Source organism: Myxine glutinosa, chromosome 5, assembly GCF_964187855.1.
Source record: "Myxine glutinosa chromosome 5, kmMyxGlut1.1, whole genome shotgun sequence".
NCBI lineage: Eukaryota > Metazoa > Chordata > Myxini > Myxiniformes > Myxinidae > Myxine > Myxine glutinosa.
Window position 1 is genome coordinate 140958137 of NC_136265.1, and position 20673 is coordinate 140978809.

Genomic DNA, 20673 nt, shown 5'->3' on the forward strand with positions numbered 1-20673 from the left:
GCTTGGCACAAGGGTTGCCCACATAGTTGGGAGTCTAAGTATAAGGGTAACTTGGCTTTGTGTGCAATGAGCATTTGGATTTCAAGAAATTGGGTAATTGGGTATCTCGATGAAGCTGGTATGTTTTATTTTCAACACGTTTTATTGTATAAATTGTGATGCATTTCGATACGGCAAACCACTACAGAGGTGTGCAGTCCCTGAAACTCGTGATTCAGGCCATATCTGGCAGGACTCTGATCATATATCCAAGTTAGCATCAGAAGGAAGTTGCCTCCTTTGCTTTGTGTCCTGCCAAAGACTTCCTCATCACTTACCTAACTGGAGTTCATAGAACGCTTCACCCCGCGCGGGTCTTGAGAAACAAGGACATGGGCAATGGGCATGGTCTTCAATAGAAGAAAAATTGATTGGTCGTGATTGACGAAGGTTGGAGAATTATTATTTTTTCGGAAAACTGTGCAACCATACCCATACCTGTCATTCTCTCCCTAATTCAGCCACTCCTCCCCTTACAGAGGAAGCAAAGCTTGAGAGTTCAAGGGGTGATCCCCTCGAGGTGTTATGGTCTACACAGTTCTCTTAGCCCTTGCCTTACTTTGCTTTGCTCTCTGTGGAGACATCTTCACGTGGGATTGCTGCAAGTTCTCCGAAGGTGAGCATTCAAGGGAACATTCAGATGACATTAGCTGGGACCCTGTGCCTGGGTTCATTGTTACCCTTGAGTATGATGATGCCATAGCTCTGTTAGCCAGCATGCAGTGATACACCTCTGTTAACCTGGTTACCACGCTGAGGAGGGGTTTGACTTGAAACCAGGATACACCATACCACACACGACAAAATGAATTACAATAACTAAAGGAAACAAGTGACTGAACCAGAGGCAAGGTAGCTTATACAGGTAGAGATACAATGGTGGTAGGTAGCCTCATGATCTGAGTAGTAGACATCCACATCATCAACAAAACAAAGGTGTTTGTGCTTGAGCTGGTGTGGTAGATGTGATCCAGCAGAGAACCCGAGTCTATGGGGGGCACTTTCACAAGCTGTGAGAATCCTTTTGAGGGCATGAAGCTGAGCAATTTGATTGGGTAGTGGCTGAAATTGGATCATTCCTGCTGGAACGTTTTTCGATCTTTCAATTTTGCTTTAGGTGGGAAGCATGGCGATTTGCGACTCAGATTTGCGACATGTGCCATAGACTTCGCCCTAGTTTTTTTAAACACCCTGGTGATCATCCCCTGAGGCTCACTTTTTTCATCCCCACACCCCTCCCGGTGTGTACCCCGGTTTAGAATAGGTACACCGTATCCCTGCGCATCGTAAGAGGCGACCAAGGGTTGGCGTCAGGAAGGGCATCCGGCCATAAAAACATTGCCTCAAACAGGGAACCATGATTGTCATGGGGCCCGCAAGGCTAACCCCCGCTCGAGCGGGGAAAATGGCCTTAAAACGATCATTCATTCATTCATTTTCACCTCTCCCCTCCACCCCCCTCCCCAATCCCCACAATGAAGTTTGATTAACGGATTTATTTTTAATCTGGTGTTGTTGTTGCACAGGCATGATGGGCCTTGTCCATCCAATTTTCTAGTTACCCTCGCCAGAGGAGGGGGTATTGCATTTGAGTCCGTTTGTTTGTCTGTTTGTCTGTTTGTCTGTTTGTCTGTTTGTCTGTTTGTCCGCACAGAATAAATATGATTTTCTCTGCAACCGTTTGTCCTATTGACAGGAAATTTTCACCATAGGTGAAACTCCACCTGTATAATTTTTTAATGATAATTATGACGTCATAGGTCACGTGGTTCGGCCGCCATCTTGGAAAATCGAAAAATGTTGCACCTCTATCTCAGAAAGCGCTGAATATAAAATATTGAGACATGGCTCATTGTAAAGAACTCTCCATGGGGAATAAAATACGTTAATGATGATGTCATAGGTGCCTCCATTACCACCGTTTAGAGGCCATTTTTCCCCGCAAAGCGGGGGTTGGCCTTTTTCGGGGACCGTGGTAGTTGTTGTTTTTTGGTCCCCTTTTTGAAGCAATGTTTTACGGCCGGATGCCCTTCCTGACGCCAACCCTTTTTGCCGCCTTCAACGACAAACAGGGAATTACCAGTGAACTGGTACTCAATTAGCCGACCTCGGAAGGATGACAGGCTGAGTCAACCCCCCTGGCATTAATTCGGCGATCGACCGAGATTCGAACCCAGGATCCAGGATCCTGGGTTCGAATCTCGGTCGATCGCCGAATCCATTATGACGGAATTCGGTCGATCGCCGAATCTCGCCTCCATTATGACGTCATAATTCGACAAGTACAAAACTTCATCCGATCAAGATGAAATTTCTTGAGCGCTATGAAAAAAAATAATGACGACTTCATCGGTCACGTGGTTCAGCCGCCATCTTGGAAAAACCGAAAAACGTTGCACCTCTATATCTCTGAAAGCGCTGAATATAGAAAATTGAGACATGGCTCATTGTAAATAACTCTCCATGTGGAATAAAATATGTTAATGATGATGTCATAGGTGCCTCCATTATGACATCATAAATCGACAAGTACAAAACTTCATGCGATTAAGATGAAATTTGTTGAGCATCATCAAGGAATAAATTGGTGGAGAGAAAATAATAATGATGACGTCATTGGTCACATGGTTCGGCTGCCATATTTGTTTCAACACAAAAGCCTTAAAAACCACTAAAAACACCTCCGGGCAAGGGCCTACAATCTATGATTGTTGTTTCTTGTTTTACTCTGTCTACCTGCCTGGCAGTCAAACAAAATTGAAAATCATTCCAAACATGAAAATTGCTGTTTCTAAGGACGTCATAAATGACACAAACAACAGGCACGGATGACTAATGAAACGTGTTAGATAGGGTGGTGTAATAGCCACAACGTCAACTGTGGAAAAACGGCAGGAAACTTCCGGACTTAATTTTTATAGCATGTTTTTCGTATTAAAATTTAACTCTATACTTGAACACTGGAACACAAATCGACTTCCTACAGCTTCCAAGCACCTCCAGTTTTGCAGCACTTAGTTAAATAAGGTAGTGTATAAGACTGCCTCAACAGCGCTCAACCTCCGAGATTATGTTAAACGACCTTTACAATCATTATTTTATTTAAATTGAAATGTATACAGTAGAAATTGACAAATTGACACTTCAGTTCAGCAGTTCTTCAAAAAATATGCATGTGCTGAGGGCCATGTCCACCATACTGTCTAAGTTGAGATTGCAAGCTGTGATGGTCCCCATGAAGCTCAAGAGATGTGCTGTTTCCTTGTTTGACACTCAGCATATATGGCGGCCGAACCACGTGACCGATGACGTCATCATTTTTTTCTCCACCAATTTATGCCTACATGTCCGCTTTGATTCTAGCAGGTCAGTGGTTCAAACCTGACCAAGTCAATACCAAAGGCCAATAATGGTACTTGCTGTTTCCTTGTTTGACACTCAGCATTTAAAGGATGGAGCACAGACAAACAACCACAGCTTCGCAACCATTGCACAGGCACGATGGGCATAATGGCCGCCTCCTTCGTTGAAGTTCCTTGTGAGGGGACTCACTCGTAGTTAACCTCGCACCTTAATGTCTACTTTGACTCGCCCACCTCAGACAGGAGGTGGGCTCGTGGACCTCTGTGGCCTTTTCCCTGGTCTCGCTCCCCCCTTGGTGACATCCAGTCACCAATTCCTTGTTTCCAGCATAAAGTTCACAATGATGTTTACCTCCACTCCTTTGTCCTTACAGTTGTTTGTGCACTTGTTTAATTTGCGTTTTTTGTGGAAACGTCTGCACCATGGAACTGAAAAGCATATTGTACGAGTCAACGGTAAAACGTCAAATTCCCTTTGCCCAGCCGTGAGTTTCCTTTGCACAAAATAATTCTAAATAGTTTCACCCATGGTACCCACCTGCACACTTTGTGCACACACTCCCTTGTGCAGGGACACTGCCTCGTCACCATCAGCATAGAAACCATTTTGAAAGATGCTTCGTAATTACACATCCATAGTATGTAGTTGTGGAATATCCCTGGTGTTGGGCTAGTGGCTAGGGTGCCGGCTTAGGATCCTAGGATCCTGGGTTCGAATCCCGGTCGATTGCTGAATTAACGCCAGGGGGGTTGACTCAGCCTGTCATCCTTCCGAGGTCGGCTAATTGAGTACCAGTTCACTGGTAATTCCCTGTTTGTCGTTAAAGGCGGCAAAAAGGGTTGGCGTCAGGAAGGGCATCCGGCCGTAAAACATTGCTTCAAAAAGGGGACCGAAAAACAACAACAACCACGGTTCCCGAAAAAGGCCAACCCCCGCTTTGTGGGGAAAAATGGCCTCTAAAGGTGGTTTAGTATGTAGTTGTGGACATTCGAGGTGTGCGTTTGGCTGTCTGTTTGTGAGCAGCATAATGTCAAAAAGTTGTGGACAGATTCAGACAAAATTTGGTGGAGAGGATGTGACAGCGACGAATTTGATTCGATTTTGGTTGCTGCTGTAGTTTTTTAAAGTGATTCTTCACCAATGAGCAATAGTGCCAAAAGACGATATATACTACGATATCTCAAAATGTTCTGGACAGGTGATGACAAAACTAGGTGGATGAGTTGGGTACGTGACAAGTCAATTAGATTTTGGTTCCGGTCCGGTTGCAGATTCAGCCTATGAGTGTGGATAGAAAAAGGTAAACTGTTCAGCCTGGGAGAGGTATGTGCTCTACCCAGTGTCGCACTACATCTGAGTTAATCTACTGATGTGGACCTATCGCCAGGGTTGTGGATCCGCCGTTTGGAGAGGTTCTGGGCTGAAAGGATCGAAACCTCGATGAAAAACGGTGCCCAGCTGATGATCCGGGCAGTTGGAAAATTCAGTCAATTGCTTATAGGTTAAGGTAATAACTTCAAATAGGAAAAGGAAATAGCTTTTACAGTTACTTACAAGTACATAATATAACTGTATTTGAGTGTTTATATATGTCCGTTTATTTGTACATGTGTATGTTTATGTATGTGTATATATATGTATGAATGTGTGTATACATGATATATGATGTGTGTGTGTGTGTCTTTATATAGATGTGTGTGTGTGTGTGTGTGTGTGTGTGTGTGTGTGTGTGTGTGTGTGTGTGTGTGTGTGTGTGTGTATATATAGATATATATGTATATATGATGTGTGTGTGTGTGTGTGTGTGCGTGTGTGTATATATAGATAGATATATACAGTCGTGGCCAAAAATATTGGCACCCTCGCACTTTTTTCAAATAACTCAAAATTTTCTCTAAAAATAAGTTGAAATTGACAAAAGTATTCGGTCTCCATAATTCTTTATTTCACTGTTAATATTGTTGCGTGACTACCCCTGATGAACACCTTAGGGTAGCACGGATAACCAAACGAGCTGTTACTCCGAGGCGTTCAGTTCAAATGGTGGAGAATACGCATGGGGAAACTAGAGGGAGAGGGAGAAACCGGAGTGCTTCCCTTCACGGATCCCATCGGCAGTCCTCAAACCTGCAAAAAATAACTCAAACCGAGACTAGTTTAAAATGTACAAAAATAACAGGTTTATTTAAATAAATGTCGGTACAAAGAAACGCACGATAAACTAAATTCCTAACTTGAGGGACCCTCCACACCAGACCCAAACATGGACAAAGGGAAATATAATGATGTAAAAATAAAAGGTGTAATTGTATTGCACTTGGCTCAACTCGATCGGTGTGTCTCACCAGAAATCGTCAAAGTCGTCTCAGGCCTTCGCGGTAAAATGTGCTCGCTCTTCCGCACAGCGCGTGGGCGGTAAAAACCAGACCTCGCAGTGTGTCGCGCTCACTCCGGGCCTCGCGTGCGAATCAAACTGGCCGTGTCTGTCTACTCGCAGTTCCTGCTTGGAAACCCGCGGTTCCCAGTCCATGGCTCTTCCTCCTCACGACCACCAGCAAGATGTCGGCACACGGCCGCCAGCGATGAGATCCCTCGAGCCCAAGAGCAAATTGCCACCGTTTGTATGAGGTTCAGGGAGAGAATGCTCAAGAGCGAATCTCGACCGTCAGCTATCGTCTTTGGTAGGACAAGGCACACGAGAGCGATAAAGGTCGATTAGAGCGAGAAGCCAAGGAGAAAGGAAGACAAGAGAATGTCTGCTCGCAGCGAGGAGCCAAAGAGAAGAGGGGAGAATGTCCGCTCAGAGCGAGAAGCCAAGAAGAAGCCAAGGGAAGAAGAGTGAAGCGAAGAGAAGCACTAAATGTCTGCTAGTGCGTTTCTTTATCGTCCAACCTCTGACGTCATCTGGGGTGCTTTGCCAATCAGCGAGTCGCTTCTTAACAGTCCTTCCTTGCCCAATCACGGATCCTCGGGGCATGGCCTCGGCCTGCCCGACCTGTGCGCTTCCCAAGTCAATGTAATTAGCGGCAGCACTCAATGTCCTGGCTTCCAATAGGTTTTTAATTAGAGTGTTTAAATGTGCGATTTCTGCTGGTGTCCATGGTGTAATGCCAAAAGGGACATAGGAAATAAATTACAGAGGTATCGACATACAAGGAATATATTACCCATAATCTTTGAGCTAATTAACATACCCCACTTCTCATAATGGGGATGAAGATGCACTTCATCCGAACACATGGTCTAATACAAATTCCCTACTTATTATATGGTGGTTCTTCTTCTTCGTCGCGACATACGGAGCATGCTAATTTATGCACTCTTCCTGGTCTATGGTATCCCTACCCCCTACAAACGTAACAATATTACAGAACCTTTGTTTTTGATTCAGAACTTAATATATCCTTTTAAATCAGAAAATAAAAATAAATGGCATTAACAAAATTATTGACATTGGATTGGTAGTGCCAAGTGCTTCCTATAGCCATGAATGAGCTTTCCTTTACCTCTCGACTGGCAGTTTGACCCAATCTTCTTGTGCAAACTGCTCCAGTTATCCCAGATTTGAAGGGTTCCTTCTCCCAATTGCTGTTTTTAGATCTCCCCACAGGTGTTCATTGGGATTCAGATCTGGACTCATTGCTCGCCACTTCGGAACAGACCAGCGTTTTGTCTTGAACCATTCCTGGGTGATTTTTGAAGCGTGTTTGGGGTCATTGACCTGCTGCAAGACCGATGACCTTCAACAGAAACCGAGCTTTCTGACACTGGGTTTATCATTGTGCTCCAAAATGCCTTTGTGATCTCCTGATTTTTTTATTTTTTTTTTGTATACAAGATCGAGGCTCGTGAAAGAGCGAACATTAATCACACAAAAAGACAAACCGACACATAAAACATATAACATCGGGAGCGGTAGACAAGATGGGGAGAGAGGGGGAAGGACACAAACACAACATTTGAGAGCAGGGACCGAGAGACATGGAGACATCGAGAGATCTGAGAGAGGGCGAGGGCTTTGGGGGGGGGGGGGGCATGGGAAGGGGGCGGTGGGGGTGGGAGAGGTATAAAACATATGGACACTGCCAGGACTTCCAGGAAAGAAGTTGGAATTTCAAACAAGGTGGATCTGGGGTGAATTAGCGGGGGTAGAAAAGATCAAGGTTTTGGATGGGGGAAGATAAGAGATGGTGGTGAACAGCTGTTTTAAAGACCTGGAGGGAGGAGTGGGATTGAAGGGAGTGAGGGAGTTTGTTCCAGAGGCGGGAGAAAAGAGGAATGAAAGAGTGAAGGTGAGCAGAGAGCCGAGATTTCAGCAGTTTAACCATCAGAGGGTTGCTGGCAGATCTTGTGCGACCTGTAGGAATATTTGGGGGACAGAGCACAGAGAGAGCTGGGGGTGCAAGGCCGGAGAGGAGTCGGTAGAAGACAGAAAGACCACATACCTGCCTGCGGTGAGTGAGTGAAAGGCCCTCAGAGATAGCTTCATCGCGGGAGATTCCAATTATTCTGAAAGCTTTGGTTTCAACAGCGTGAAGCCAAGCTAGGTGTGAGGCAGGAGCACCGGCCCATATGGGAGAACAGTATTCCATTGAGCTGCGGATGAAAGCCTTGTATGTGGTGAGGAGCTCAGGTGTGCCGAGGATTTCATGATGCCATGCACACATTCAAGGCACCCACTGCCAGATGCAGCACAGCAACCACAAAACATCACTGAACCTCCTCCATGTTTGACTGTAGGGAAGGTGTTCTTTTCCTTGAAGGCTTCATTTTGTTTTCTGTAAACATAGAGATGATGTGCTTTAACAAAAGCTCATATTTGGTCTCATGTGGCCACAGGACATTCTCCCGGAAGGATTTTGGCTTGTTCAGGTGTGTTTTGGAAAACTCCAGTCAGGCTTTCTTCTGTCTCTCTCAATAGTGGGGTCCTCCTGGGTCTCCTACCATAGAACCCACTTTCATTGAGTTGTTGACGGATGGTGCGAGTTGAAACTGTCCTACCTTGTGTCTGAAGGTCAGCTTGAATCTGTTTGGCAGTTGATCGAGGTGCTTTCTCCACCACTTGAACAATCCTTCGCTGCAATCTTCAATCAAGTTTTCTCTTGCAGCCACGTCCAGGGAGGTTGGCTGCAGTGCCATGGACCTTAAACTTCCTGATAACATTGCGTACGGTGGACACAGGAACATCAAGGTCTCTGTAGATGGACCTGTAGCCTTCAGATTGTCCATGCTTGGCTATAATCTTGTGTCTGACCTCCTTAGGCAATTCTCTGGTTTTCGTTTTTTCTCCATGCTCATTGTGGTACACACAGTGATACAAAACAGCAGAATGACTCCTTTTCTATATTCAAATTTGTTGAGAGAGCGATTTTTTTTTATTGCAGGCACCTGTAAATCACCACAGGCGAGTTCAATTCCAAAGTAAAGGAGAATCACCTGCTTGAAATCTAATTATTGCTAACAACTTCTCAAAGGTGCCAATAATATTGTCCGGGCCATTTTATAATTTCTGTGTGGAATAAGCTCGAGATTTAGTCATTTTTTCAGCGTTTTTGTTTTGTTCCACTGCAAACCAAAGAAATACATATGGGATACCAAAATATTTTTTAATTTCAACAATTTTCTGGAAGAAATGGTGCATTATTTGAAAAATGTGCAAGGGTGCCAATATTTTTGGCCACGACAGTATATATATAATTTTTGTATATATATTTATTTATATATGATGTGTGTGTATGTGTTTATGTATTGTTAATGTCCGGCTTCCTTCTTATGACTACGGTGCAGTAATTGGTCTTTATTTTGATTTCTACAAAACAAACATATGCTGGTTATATTTTGGGTTTTTTTTTTTGGTAAATTCCGTTTGTTTGTTTGTTATCTTACATTTCTTCATCATTCCGGTCACTTATTTTGGAGACAAATTGCTTTTATGGAAATTGATTCCACTAACTATGCAATGATGTATGACAAAAGCAAGTATTGAATATTATTTATTTTCACTTTGTTTCGTCACATGTTTGATTGAATATTCATTTGCCCTTCGAAGCTGGTGATTCATTACATACTTAGTGGGAAACGTGTGAGTGAACACCATGATCTACACTCTACATACACCGGTAATTCAAATTCCAGTTGGGCGAACCAATCAATGGGCTGCGTGTTGTGAAAGATATCAGCAAACTTTTTGAATACCTACTTTGCAAATATGACAGCTGGCTTTACATCCTATTTTGAAGGCCTGTGCTCCCCACAACGTTTTCCTCCCCTGCTGTTGCTAGTGCTGCCATTGACATCTTCTGTCTTCAATGTGAAATGCACCCAATGTTTTATTTTTCCATCATCGGCAAAAACAATTTCCATGATTTTATCTTTGCCATGCAACATGTGAAACATCACAATGCGTTATTCTTTCTGAAACCAAAAACTCTCCTCCGCCTAATTGAGTTTGATGGAACAACCTGGAGGGAAGTTGGTACACCTGTTCAACCAAAACCTTTGTTTCTGCCGCCTTGCTGATGCACACACGTGATGGATGGATGTGCTGCCAGGTAAATTGGCCTGGCTTTCTGCCAGATTTTTTTTTCTTCCATTTTCCGCCTCGATTTCACCACCTTCCACAACATGGTTTATATATTTGTTGAGCAATTTATGGAGCCAAACCGGCACTGATCACAGCTCTGGGCCGCTCATCATGCCTATTCCTTCTCCCAAGAACATTGCATAACAGTCGACATTTAAAAGAGCTGATGCAAGTTGTTTTGAGGTGTTTCTCAATAAGCAGGGTCTTCACATACCTTTTGTTCTCAAATGCTGCTCTTCACACACCACTGGTGTGAAGAAAACACATTTATTTTGAAACATTTAATAGCATTGCATGTTCTCCAGAAAGCCTGTTGTGTTTTTGTGTCGTCTGTTGCAAAGTAGTAAAGGTCCTTACTTTTCTATGCAGTTCTTTAAACTTTGCCCAAATTTAAGGATTTTGATTTGCGTAATTGGAAAGGGACACCCCCCCCCCCCCCCCCCAACATTGCTTCTTCCCTACCCCACCATCTCCTTTAGCAGCTGGGTAGAGGTAAAGCAGATACTTCCTGCTCTTTGACAGGTGAGATGTATGTCATTTTAAAAGGCCCTCTTTGCTTTCAAAGCCGTTTGAACTCACCTCCTTCAATAAATCCACTCGTTTGGATTATTCCATTGCAGCTGTACAACTCCTCCCTTGGGACATTTTTACACTGGGACAATGAATTGCCTGAGGGGTAAAGGGAGAATATAGTGGAAGCTTCATCACAAGAAAAAAGTTTTTTCCTCCTTTTTCCCCTCCCCCGTTCCTTTACCTCTACATTTTTGCTTTAATATCTATGAGAAGAGTAATCAGCTAACCAACCACCCCCAACCACGCCTCCAAACCCCTTCTGTCCCCCCCCCCCCCCCCCCCAATTATCTTTCAAATCCCACTTTTAAACATGTACCTGTCCAGGATACCATACCAACCCAGCCTAGTTAAGATCAGAGTACATATCGGTTAATAGCTGCACACCTTTCTCTGCTCCATTGTCGGTGTATTGTTCATCCACCCATTCTTCGATGACAATCGACCTCAGTGCAATAACACAAAGCCAATTGTCTCTGTAACTCCCAAACAATATGGAAACAAAATCTTCCTTCTAACTGTTGGCTTTAGCGGTTAGGGTGCCGGCTTGGGATCCTAGGATCCTGGGTTCGAATCCCGGTCGATCGCTGAATTAACGCCAGGGGGGTTGACTCAGCCTGTCATCCTTCCGAGGTCGGCAAATTGAGTACCAGCTTGCTGGGATGAATGATCCGGTGTGTACCCCGATTCAGAATAGGTACACCGTATCCCTGCGCATCGTAAGAGCGTGACCAAGGGTTGGCGTCAGGAAGGGCATCCGGCCATAAAAACATTGCCTCAAACAGGGAACCATGATTGTCATGGGGCCCGCAAGGCTAACCCCCGCCCTAGCGGGGAAAAATGGCCTTAAAACGATCATTCATTCATTCATTCATTCATTCATTCATTCATATAACTGTACTTTTCAGACCTGTGATTCTCAAAATCTAAGTCTGCAAGGTGGAGTTCTGGAAGCTCTGTAAACATGTGATAAAGTGCCTTCAGAAAGTATTTTCATCTTTTTCACATTTTCTTGTGTTGGTCTGAATTTAAAATGGATTAAATTGATATATTTTTTTTTGGCACTCATCCACACATGCATTTTGGCCCCTCATCCACACAACAACAACATGCATTTTAAGGCCATTTTCCCTGCTAGAGCGGGGGTCAGCCTTGCGGTCCCCATGACAATCTTCTCCATTTTGCCCTATTTTCTGCATCTCTCCTTGTTAACCCCCTTGCCCGCATTTCTTCTTCCACCATCTTTAGCCAAGTCTTTCTCGGTCTTCCCCGTCTTCTACTTCCTTCTACATTCATTTCCATCACTTCTCAACCAGTCACTTTCATCCTTCCTCAACACATGACCAAACCATCTCAACCTGTTCCTCTTCACAGCATCAATATTGACTTCAACTTCATCAACATCAACTTCACAGCTTCACACATCAACTCAACTTCACATCATCTACACATAATAAATACCCCATATTGTCAAAGTGGAATTTTTATTGAAAATTTTACAAAATAATTAAAAATGAAAAGCTGAAATGTGTTGAATCATTAAGTATTCAAACCCTTTGCTATGACACTCCAAATTTTGTTCAGGTGCATCTATTATCCTTTCATCATCCTTCAGGTGTCTCTACAACTTGATTGGAGTCCACCTGTGGCCAATTCATTTGATTGGGCATTTAAAATGAAACACCTTTCAATATAAGGTCCCACAGTTGACAGTGCATGTCAGAGCAGAAACTACCATAAATTCCAAAGAATTGCTCATAGAACTCCAGGATAGAATTTAATCCATCATTAGGAAATGGGAAAATATGTAACCATCCAGACTTCCTAGAGCTGGCTGTCCAACTAAACTGAGCAACCAGGAAAGAAAGTCCTTGGTCAGGGAGGTGAACAAGAACCCAATGGCCACTCTGACAGAACTACACTATTCCTTAGCTGAGATGAGAGAACCAGCCGGAAGGACAACAGTCTCTGCAGCACTTCACAAATCTAGACTTTATGGGAGAGTGACCAGATGGAAGCCACTCCTTAGAAAAAGACACGACAGCATACTTGGAGTTTGCAAAAAGGCAGATGAAAGATAGAGCATGAGGCAAAAGATTATGTGGTCTAATGAGACGATAATTTTGGCCTGAATGTAAAGCGCTACGTTTGGCGGAAACTGAGCACAGCTTATCACCCATCTAACACCATCCCCACCCTGAAGCGTGGTGGTGGCAGCATCATGCTATGGGGATGCTTTTCAGTGGCAGGGACTGAGAGACTTGTAAGTACAGAGGGAACAATGAATGGAGCCAAATACAGGCAAATCCTTGAGGAGAATCTGCTTCAGTGTGAAAAAGACCTTCGACTGTGGTGAAGATTTAGGTTCCAACAGGACAATGAACCCAAGCATACAGCCGAAGCAATGCTGGAATGGCTTCAGAACAACAAATTGAAAGTCCTAGAGTGGCCCAGCCAAAGCCCAGGCTTGAATCCCATTAATTAATTTGTGGAAAGGCTTGAAGATTGCTGTTCACCGACACTCCCCAGTCCCCATCCAACTTGACAGAGCTTGAGCAAATCTGCAAGGAAGAATGGGAGAAATTCTGCAATTCCAGATGTGCAAAGCTGATACAGACATACCCAAAAAGGCTCAAAGCTGTAATTGAAGCTGCAATCGCTGCCAAAGGCGCTTTAACGAAGTATTGACTCAGGGGCTGAAAACATGTAAATGATATATTTCTGTATTTCATTATCAATTAATTCGTAAAAATTTCTAAAAAGATTTTCATTTTGCCATTGTGGGGTATTTTGTGTAGAATGGCAACAATTTTTTTTTAAATTTAATCCATTTTAAATTCAGGCTTTAACACAACAAAATGTGAAGGAAATCGAGGGATGAGAAAACTTCCTGAAGACGCTGTATGCTTGGCATAACCAGCACATACAGAATCACATGCCTCATTTATATTATTTATATGACACACACACACACACACACACACACACACACACACACACACACACACACACACACACACACACACACACAATCTTCACCATCTGCAGCAGGTATTCCTGAGCCTTCCGCATGTGTCTCCTATTGCTTGGTCGAGGTGCCTGAATGATTGTGGGAAGATTGGGTATGTCAGTTCATTCTGCAAATTCGTTTGTCATGGCTGCAATCTTGGAACATCTGTTGAATCTGGCAATTTGGTTGGAAAGGCATGGCAGGGTCGCTTCCCATTTTGCACGGTCGATCACTGTTAAAAACATTGAGGAGTAATCATGGTTTCATTGAATACATCTGCAGTAACCCAGAGCATAATAACATACCTTGGCATCTTTCAGAACATTTGGTTCCATTGGCAGTTCCACCATGACTTTTGAGGTAGGGTTGACCATCATGGTTCATTCAGACCGATTCTGGTCTATAATTGGTAGAAAACAGTCGTTATGCTAATATTTGCAGTAAGTGGTACACACTTGGCGAGCAGTTGAAATTGTTTCGGTGCCAGGCAACTAGAGCGACGTTTGATAATATCAAGTGAATAGACACCTGTGACAATGAAAAACAATTGCATAAGATGAGCCAGGTGTTGGCTTGATTGTTGAGGTGACTAATGGCTTCAGATCCTAGGGGTTCTTGAGTTCAAGCCCCTATTGTGCCGTTGAATTAACACCATGCGAGGGCGACTGAGCCTGTCATCCTTCAGAGGTCGGCAAAATGAGTTCCGGATAGCTGGTAAAGGGGGCATTGCATCAGCAGCTCAGCCACGCACCTAGAAAAATGATGCAGCCAAACAGGCACCAGCTGCATACAACTAAATAAATAGATTGCACAGGAGACCTTTCTCGAGAACTGTCTGTCTAGTAGTTTTGTAATCGTAAACAATAAATGAGCAACATCAGGATTTCCATAAAAGTATTCATCCCAGAGATCTAGTGATGCACTTACCTGATCATTTGGGTCGCAGGTGTCCATACTGACTAGTGTGGGTTTGATTCCCAACATGACAATGCTGTCACCCTGGTGCTCTGCAGACAAGGTGTTCCCCTTCAATCCTTCACATGGATGTTAATAAGCCAGGTGTTTCATCGGCCAACATTCACTGGTGGAAGTTAAAGTTCTCGAAAATAGCAGGTCCATTGTGTGTTGATAGTCCTGCCAAATTATTGCCATCCAGCATATTCTCTGCCGAGTGACTGCTTTTGCAACGCTGTGGTTCTGGAATGAGCTATGGTTCTGCCTTGAGCAAAATTATGGAAATAGATCTAGATTGAGAGCATTTGCTTACTGTTGCAGTCCTCGTTGACATGACCAGGAAGTGGAAAGGGACATTTGAAAGGGACTTTTGGCCCATCACGCCTGTATTGTCTCCATCTCCATATTGTTGAAGGCCTGTATATATATATATATATATATATATATATATATATATATATATATATATATATATATATATATATATATATATATATATATATATATATATATATATATATATTGTTGCGGATATGGGATTTGGCCTCCATCCATATCCGCTTGTAAATATTCCCCTATTTCCCCAATACCCCCCAACTATCCCCAATCCCCCATTCCCTAGTCCCATTGCCTGTAAATAACACTCTGTAGAACCGACCTTCCCCTTTTTCCCCCATTAAATGTCGTGCCCAGGTCCACCGCATCTCACGTAGACAACTTTCGGACATCTTGCTAGTTATTCTTAGTCTATGTCAGTTAAGGACTCGTTTCCATTAATTCTGACTTCGTTGCACCAGAATGTGATTGTATGGCACCAGTAGTGAGTTTAGGACCTCCCCATACCTCCTCCCATCTTCCTCATGAAACAAGAACAACAACAACAACTACAACCACAGCGGGGGCGGCGCGGCCGCGGTGCGGGGAGTGTGCGTCCTCACACCGGCTTGGTTAGCCGCCATTGCCATGTGCGCCCACGGGGTTACCACGAAGGGGCTGGCTGTCAGCTCCTCGTCAAGGGCGGAGCCCGGTAACCCCAGCACCCAATAAGAAGCAACGGGCCGATTCCATCTGGGGCGGAGCTAACGAGCCGAGGGCGTGTCACTCCCCGCTGGATATACGCAGCCACTTACCGGACGTGACGTCAGATGCGCCCCCAGCTTGGAGAAAGAACGTCACCTTCTAACGCTGACGCTGAGAGAGACCTCCCGCATCTCTGGACCGGACCGTGTGGATCCTGCCCCTGAGCCAAGGTGCACCTTGAGCTATCAACTACCTGCCCCTCCTTGCCATCAATCCCTGTGTGAGTCAGTTTTGTCCTGTTTATCTGTGGTCTGTCGGGGCTAATATAAGACCGTGTTTAAGTGCCCACCTTACTGTGCTGTACCTCTGGTCGGTGTAATCTAAACATATCCCATATTATATCCTCCTCCGGAGGTCTTGAGAACTGTACCCCTGGTGTCGTGTCATTTAATCCCAGCCGTTGTGTCCTTTTCCTCAATTGATTTAGCGTAGCGCGACTCGGCCAACGTTCGAGTATAATCGGGTAAACTGTGCAGACGCGGTCATACCAAACCGCTCGGTAAACCAACATCCACAACCGCGTCTGTAACATTTGGTGTCGAGGAGTGGGATTCGGACCTGGGACTAAATTCAGTTAGGCCCAAATTTTGGAACACCAATTGTACCATTAGGGTAACATTTTGGTGTCGGGAAGTAGAATTCGATCCGGAGCGCATTTCCCGCGCTCGAAATTATAACGGCGAAATTTAATTGTGTTTTACAAAAAAAAATAAAAACCCGAATTTTGAAAGTCGCGCTATGGCAGACCAAGACGGCTGGGTTCCGGTAAAGGAGAGTGAGGTAGGGTCGATCCAGGACCAAATTGAGGGACAAGAGGAGAGCGAAGCAGTGAGGGTAGCAGATTCGCAAAATAGCGCCGTCACGCACGAAGTAGCGGGCGCGCAAAATGGCGCCTCGCAGATGGCCACGGCGTCCACGCCCGCGACCGTGGTAGCGCCACCGGGGGATTTGAATCTTTTTTTTATGCAAATGACGGCCCTTATGGAAAAGAATAGTGAGCAATTGGGAGACCAAATTAGAGGTTTGAAAAGCAGTATGGGACAAATGGGGAATCGGATGGATGCTCAGAGTGAGCAAATGAGGGCTGATAGTGAGCGATTAGAGGGCCAAATGGGGGTAATGAGGGACGAAGCGAGGGGTACCGGTGAGGGATTAGACAAGAAATTAGAGGGGTTAGACAATGGGATAGAAGGGGTGAAACATGGGTTAACGGGGGTAGAAAACAGAATGGCCGCTCAAGAGAATCAAATGGAAGGGATGCAAAAGGGGTTAGAGGGGTTAGAAAATAGTATGGAAGGCAAATTGAGGGACATGAGGGACCAAGCGGAAAGGGAAGTTAAACAGATGGGGCAGCAGATAGAGGGGGTCAGAATGGGGGTAGAAACCAAACTGGATGCTCACAGGGAGGAAATGGAGCAGATGAGGGTGGCATCTGGGCAGGAGATGCAAGTGATGGGAGAAGAGATCAGAAGAGGAGTGAGTGAGGAGGTCGGAGGAGTGCGCGAGGAGGTGAGGCACTGTAAGGAGCACATGGAGAAGGAGGTGAGAAAGGGGACTGTAAAGTTACAAGGGGGCAGAGAGGACCTGACACAGGAGGTGGAACAGCTGACGGAGGGACAAAAAGGACTAACGGAGCAGGTTCAAAGGAACACTGCGGTATTAGGAGGGTTAAAGGCGACACAGAAAGAACTAAAAGATGACTTGATAGCGACGAAGAGGGAATGTCAGATGGTACGTGAGGGACTGACAACGAGGTTGGACGAGGTGACAGAGGTAATGGAGACGAAGGACCGGCAGGTGAGGACGCACATGGAAACGGTCAAGGTAGCCTTGGAGGACGAGCTTGAGGAGACGTACCGGGACATAAAAGAGGTGAAGCAGAAATTAGAAGAAGTGGAAGAAGGGGTGAGCGAAATTAAGAAGCGACGGAGAGGGGATAAGAAAGAGATAAAAGAGGAGATAAAAGAATTGGTCCAAAGTCTGTGTTTGGATCGTGATGATGTGCTCATTAACCGGATGAGGGATTCGCAGGTGATGGAGGAGAAGCGAAGAGAAAGAGGACCCGGTGTAAGTGGTGACCAATATGGTCGTGCGTATGATGCGCCAGGGGATTTAAGAAGCTTGGGGGTCGAGATGGACCCGGGTGTTCGTGAGAGGCCGTTGGTGAAGTGTGCGACAGGTCTGGTGTGCGAGAAAGTCCGACTCTGGGGTGTGTGAGGAAAAAGTGCGTTCCAAGGAGTGAGGGTGCTGGCGAGAGTGAGTCGGTCGTAGCGCGTGTGCGAGGGAGCACATGGGAGCGAGTAGTGAGGAGTGTTACGGAGGGTGTAAAGGGAGAATGCACGCCTGTGGTGAGTGTTACAGAGGATGTAACGGGAGAGGGTGTGCGAGAAAGGTGTGTGACGGACAGGTGCATGGGGAAAGAGTGCGCTGTCAAAAGTAAGGAAGAGTGTACACCTGTGGTGAGTGTTACAGAGGGTGTAACGGGAGAGTGTGCGCGAGAGAGGTGTGTAACGGACGGGTGCATGAGGAAAGAGTGCGCTGTCGGGAGTAAGGGTGAGTGCGTTGTCAAGAGTGGTGGTGAGAGTAGTACGAGTGACACGGAGCGTGAGTTGGTGGTGACAGGTGAGAAAGGAAGCACACCTGGAATGGTAGAGCGTGAGTGGGAATGCACGCTGGAATTGGTAGTGAGGCACGTGGTTGGGTGTGCGGGTGAGAGCACACCTGTGATTGTCACAGAGGAGGTGACCGAGGAGGGGGCACGAAGAGGTGTGTTGGTGAGGTGTGCGAGCGACGAATGTGTGCCAAGGTGTTCGGTGGTCAGGTGTGTGACCAAGTCTGTGAGTGGAATGAGAGTACCTGGGTGTGTAAGGAAAGGTACGACGAGGAGCATGGAGACGGCTGGATGTGTGAGCAAGGAACAGGCTGCGGGGTGTAAGCATGCAGGTGAAGCATCGACGTTAAACGGAGCAGCGGTTAGGTCGACTTTTAGCCGAATCGGGCCCTCGGTGCGTGCCGGGCCTCGCTTTGAACGGCCGCGTCCGTGCTCCACTAGGCGGAGCTGGCAGCCCGATAGAAAGGGTCGTCATGGCGACCACTTTTTGGTGAGACGTGCCGGCAGGTCGAGAGCGGGACATTGGATGGCTCCGTGCCAAGATGGTGCGTGGGATCTCGGCACGGGTAAGCCCCCGTCCCTGCACCGAATGCCGGACGCATCCAGCCGCTGGCGCAGAACAACCCGCATTCATGGCTTGGCTTTACGAAGCCGGGCTTTGGACAGGAATTGGCGCACCGAGAGGCATTAGTGAGTAGACTGTGTGATGAGGTTAGTGTTTTGGACCCAAAATTAGAAAAAAACAAAATTTGATGATTGGCAAGGGATTGGCAGTAGTGATTGGCAGATGATGAGTAGTGATTGGCAAATTTTTGATTTGTTGAAATTTAATGTGCAAAATGGGTAGTGAGCGATGGGCCCGGTGGGTAAGGGTGGCATCCTTGCCACCCTTCCCATATATATGGGGCAAAGGAGCAATAGCTTATGGGGTGTATGGCAGTGAAAACTAGCCCGGGTGGGTTAGGTTATATTGTGTGTTGGGCCCTAGAAGATTGACATTAGGTAACGTTAAGTTTAGTTAGTGACTGATACCTGTAGTGGGGACGCAGGTAGATTAGTGTGGATGATAATGACGTGGGAGCGCAATAGTTTAAAGGGACGACTGGGACGCGCAAGTTTCAGAAGGGAGTAGTTAGCTGAGATGATGCCGTGTGTGTGAGAATTGAACAGGTGTGATTGCACAGGTGTGCAACTGGACAGGTGTGTGGAGCAGTGTATGAGTAGTGAGTGTGTGGATCAGCGCGAATGCGCTTGGGGAGAGAAGGGTGCAGGTGGCACCAGGTGTGAGAGCACAGGTGTGCAAGTACAGGTGTGTGGAGAGAGTTGGAGTAAGTGGTACGGAGTGGTGTGCATGGTGCGAAGGTGTGGATGGGGGAAGAGTGGACCCCTTTCATGAGTACCCGGGGCGGGTAGTGTAAGTGTTAGGTAGAGGGTATAGGTAAATTGTGGTTGGATATTGGCATTTGTGGTGCGGTTGCAGAATGGTATTGTGGATGGGTGCATTAGTGTTGTGGAAATGGCTGGGCGTGTAGCCTGTTAGTGTGTGTAGTTGGTTGGGCACTCCACCACTGTGAGGATGTCGGCCAGGTGAGGCCGCAGGTGGGCTCTGGGAGCCGTTAGTTGTGGATGGGGCCCGAGGATCCGGAGGACGGACCCGGGTAGCCCAGTGCCAGAGAGGGCACCGAGTGGGGAGAGCGCCAGAGGGCCTTCCCCAGGTAGTTAGGTTAGGGTAAGGAGCAGGTAAGCTCGGAGGCAACTGCAGTGGTGGAGGTGTGCAGGTGGGTAGACCCGCTGGGAGAGGTACACGTCGCAGCCCAGAAATTGTGCGAGGGCACCGAGAGATGAATCGGGGGAGTGAGACCCCAAATTGAAAAGCACCACAGTTTGGTCAATGGGAATTGGTTTTTAGAACCCATAGTGTAAGAGGGCCAATGGATTGGCAGGGAAAGACCCCGGGTAATGTAAAGTTGTTAAAGTCATTTAGGAAATAGTTAGGATTGATGAACCTGTCGCACCATACGCAGCCACTTACCTGTGGTGATGATGACTCCACACCTGTGTTTTCTTTGTTCTGTTGCAGGAAATGAGAATTGCTGTGAGGATTTGTGAGACGCATCACGACGTGGATGAGACCTTGGGGTGATTCCATCTCTCCCTCCCTAGGAGGGACTGATGATGAATTGGTGATAGCAAATTATGATGTTGAGTTGGAGATGGCAAATTTTGATGAGAGTTGAAAATGGCAAATTTGATTGGTTAGGAGGGAGAGAAGACGAATTTGGTTTATGGGAGGAACGGGGAAGACAGTAGGGACGTTTGTTGATTTGTAAAGTAGATGTTTATGGGTAGTGTTGTGTTTTGTGGATACAGTAAGGGGTAAGGGAGGGGCCATGTAGGTTACCTGGTGGGGGGGGGGGGCGAACGGTAGGAACGTACCTGTCTCACCTGGTTCCCATGTGCCCC

At 45.9% G+C, this 20673-nt stretch overlaps 1 protein-coding gene across 1 annotated transcript in view; it reads left to right on the plus strand.

Annotated features, from left to right (window-relative positions):
* Positions 1-535: 535 nt before the first annotated feature.
* LOC144892387 (uncharacterized) overlaps positions 536-20673 on the plus strand; it is a 77777-nt gene continuing 57639 nt past the window's right edge. Inside the window, exon 1 of the mRNA XM_078778803.1 lies at positions 536-655. Within this exon, the coding sequence (XP_078634929.1) occupies positions 565-655 (91 nt within the window). The 5' untranslated portion in view covers positions 536-564. The remainder of the gene's footprint in view (positions 656-20673) is intronic.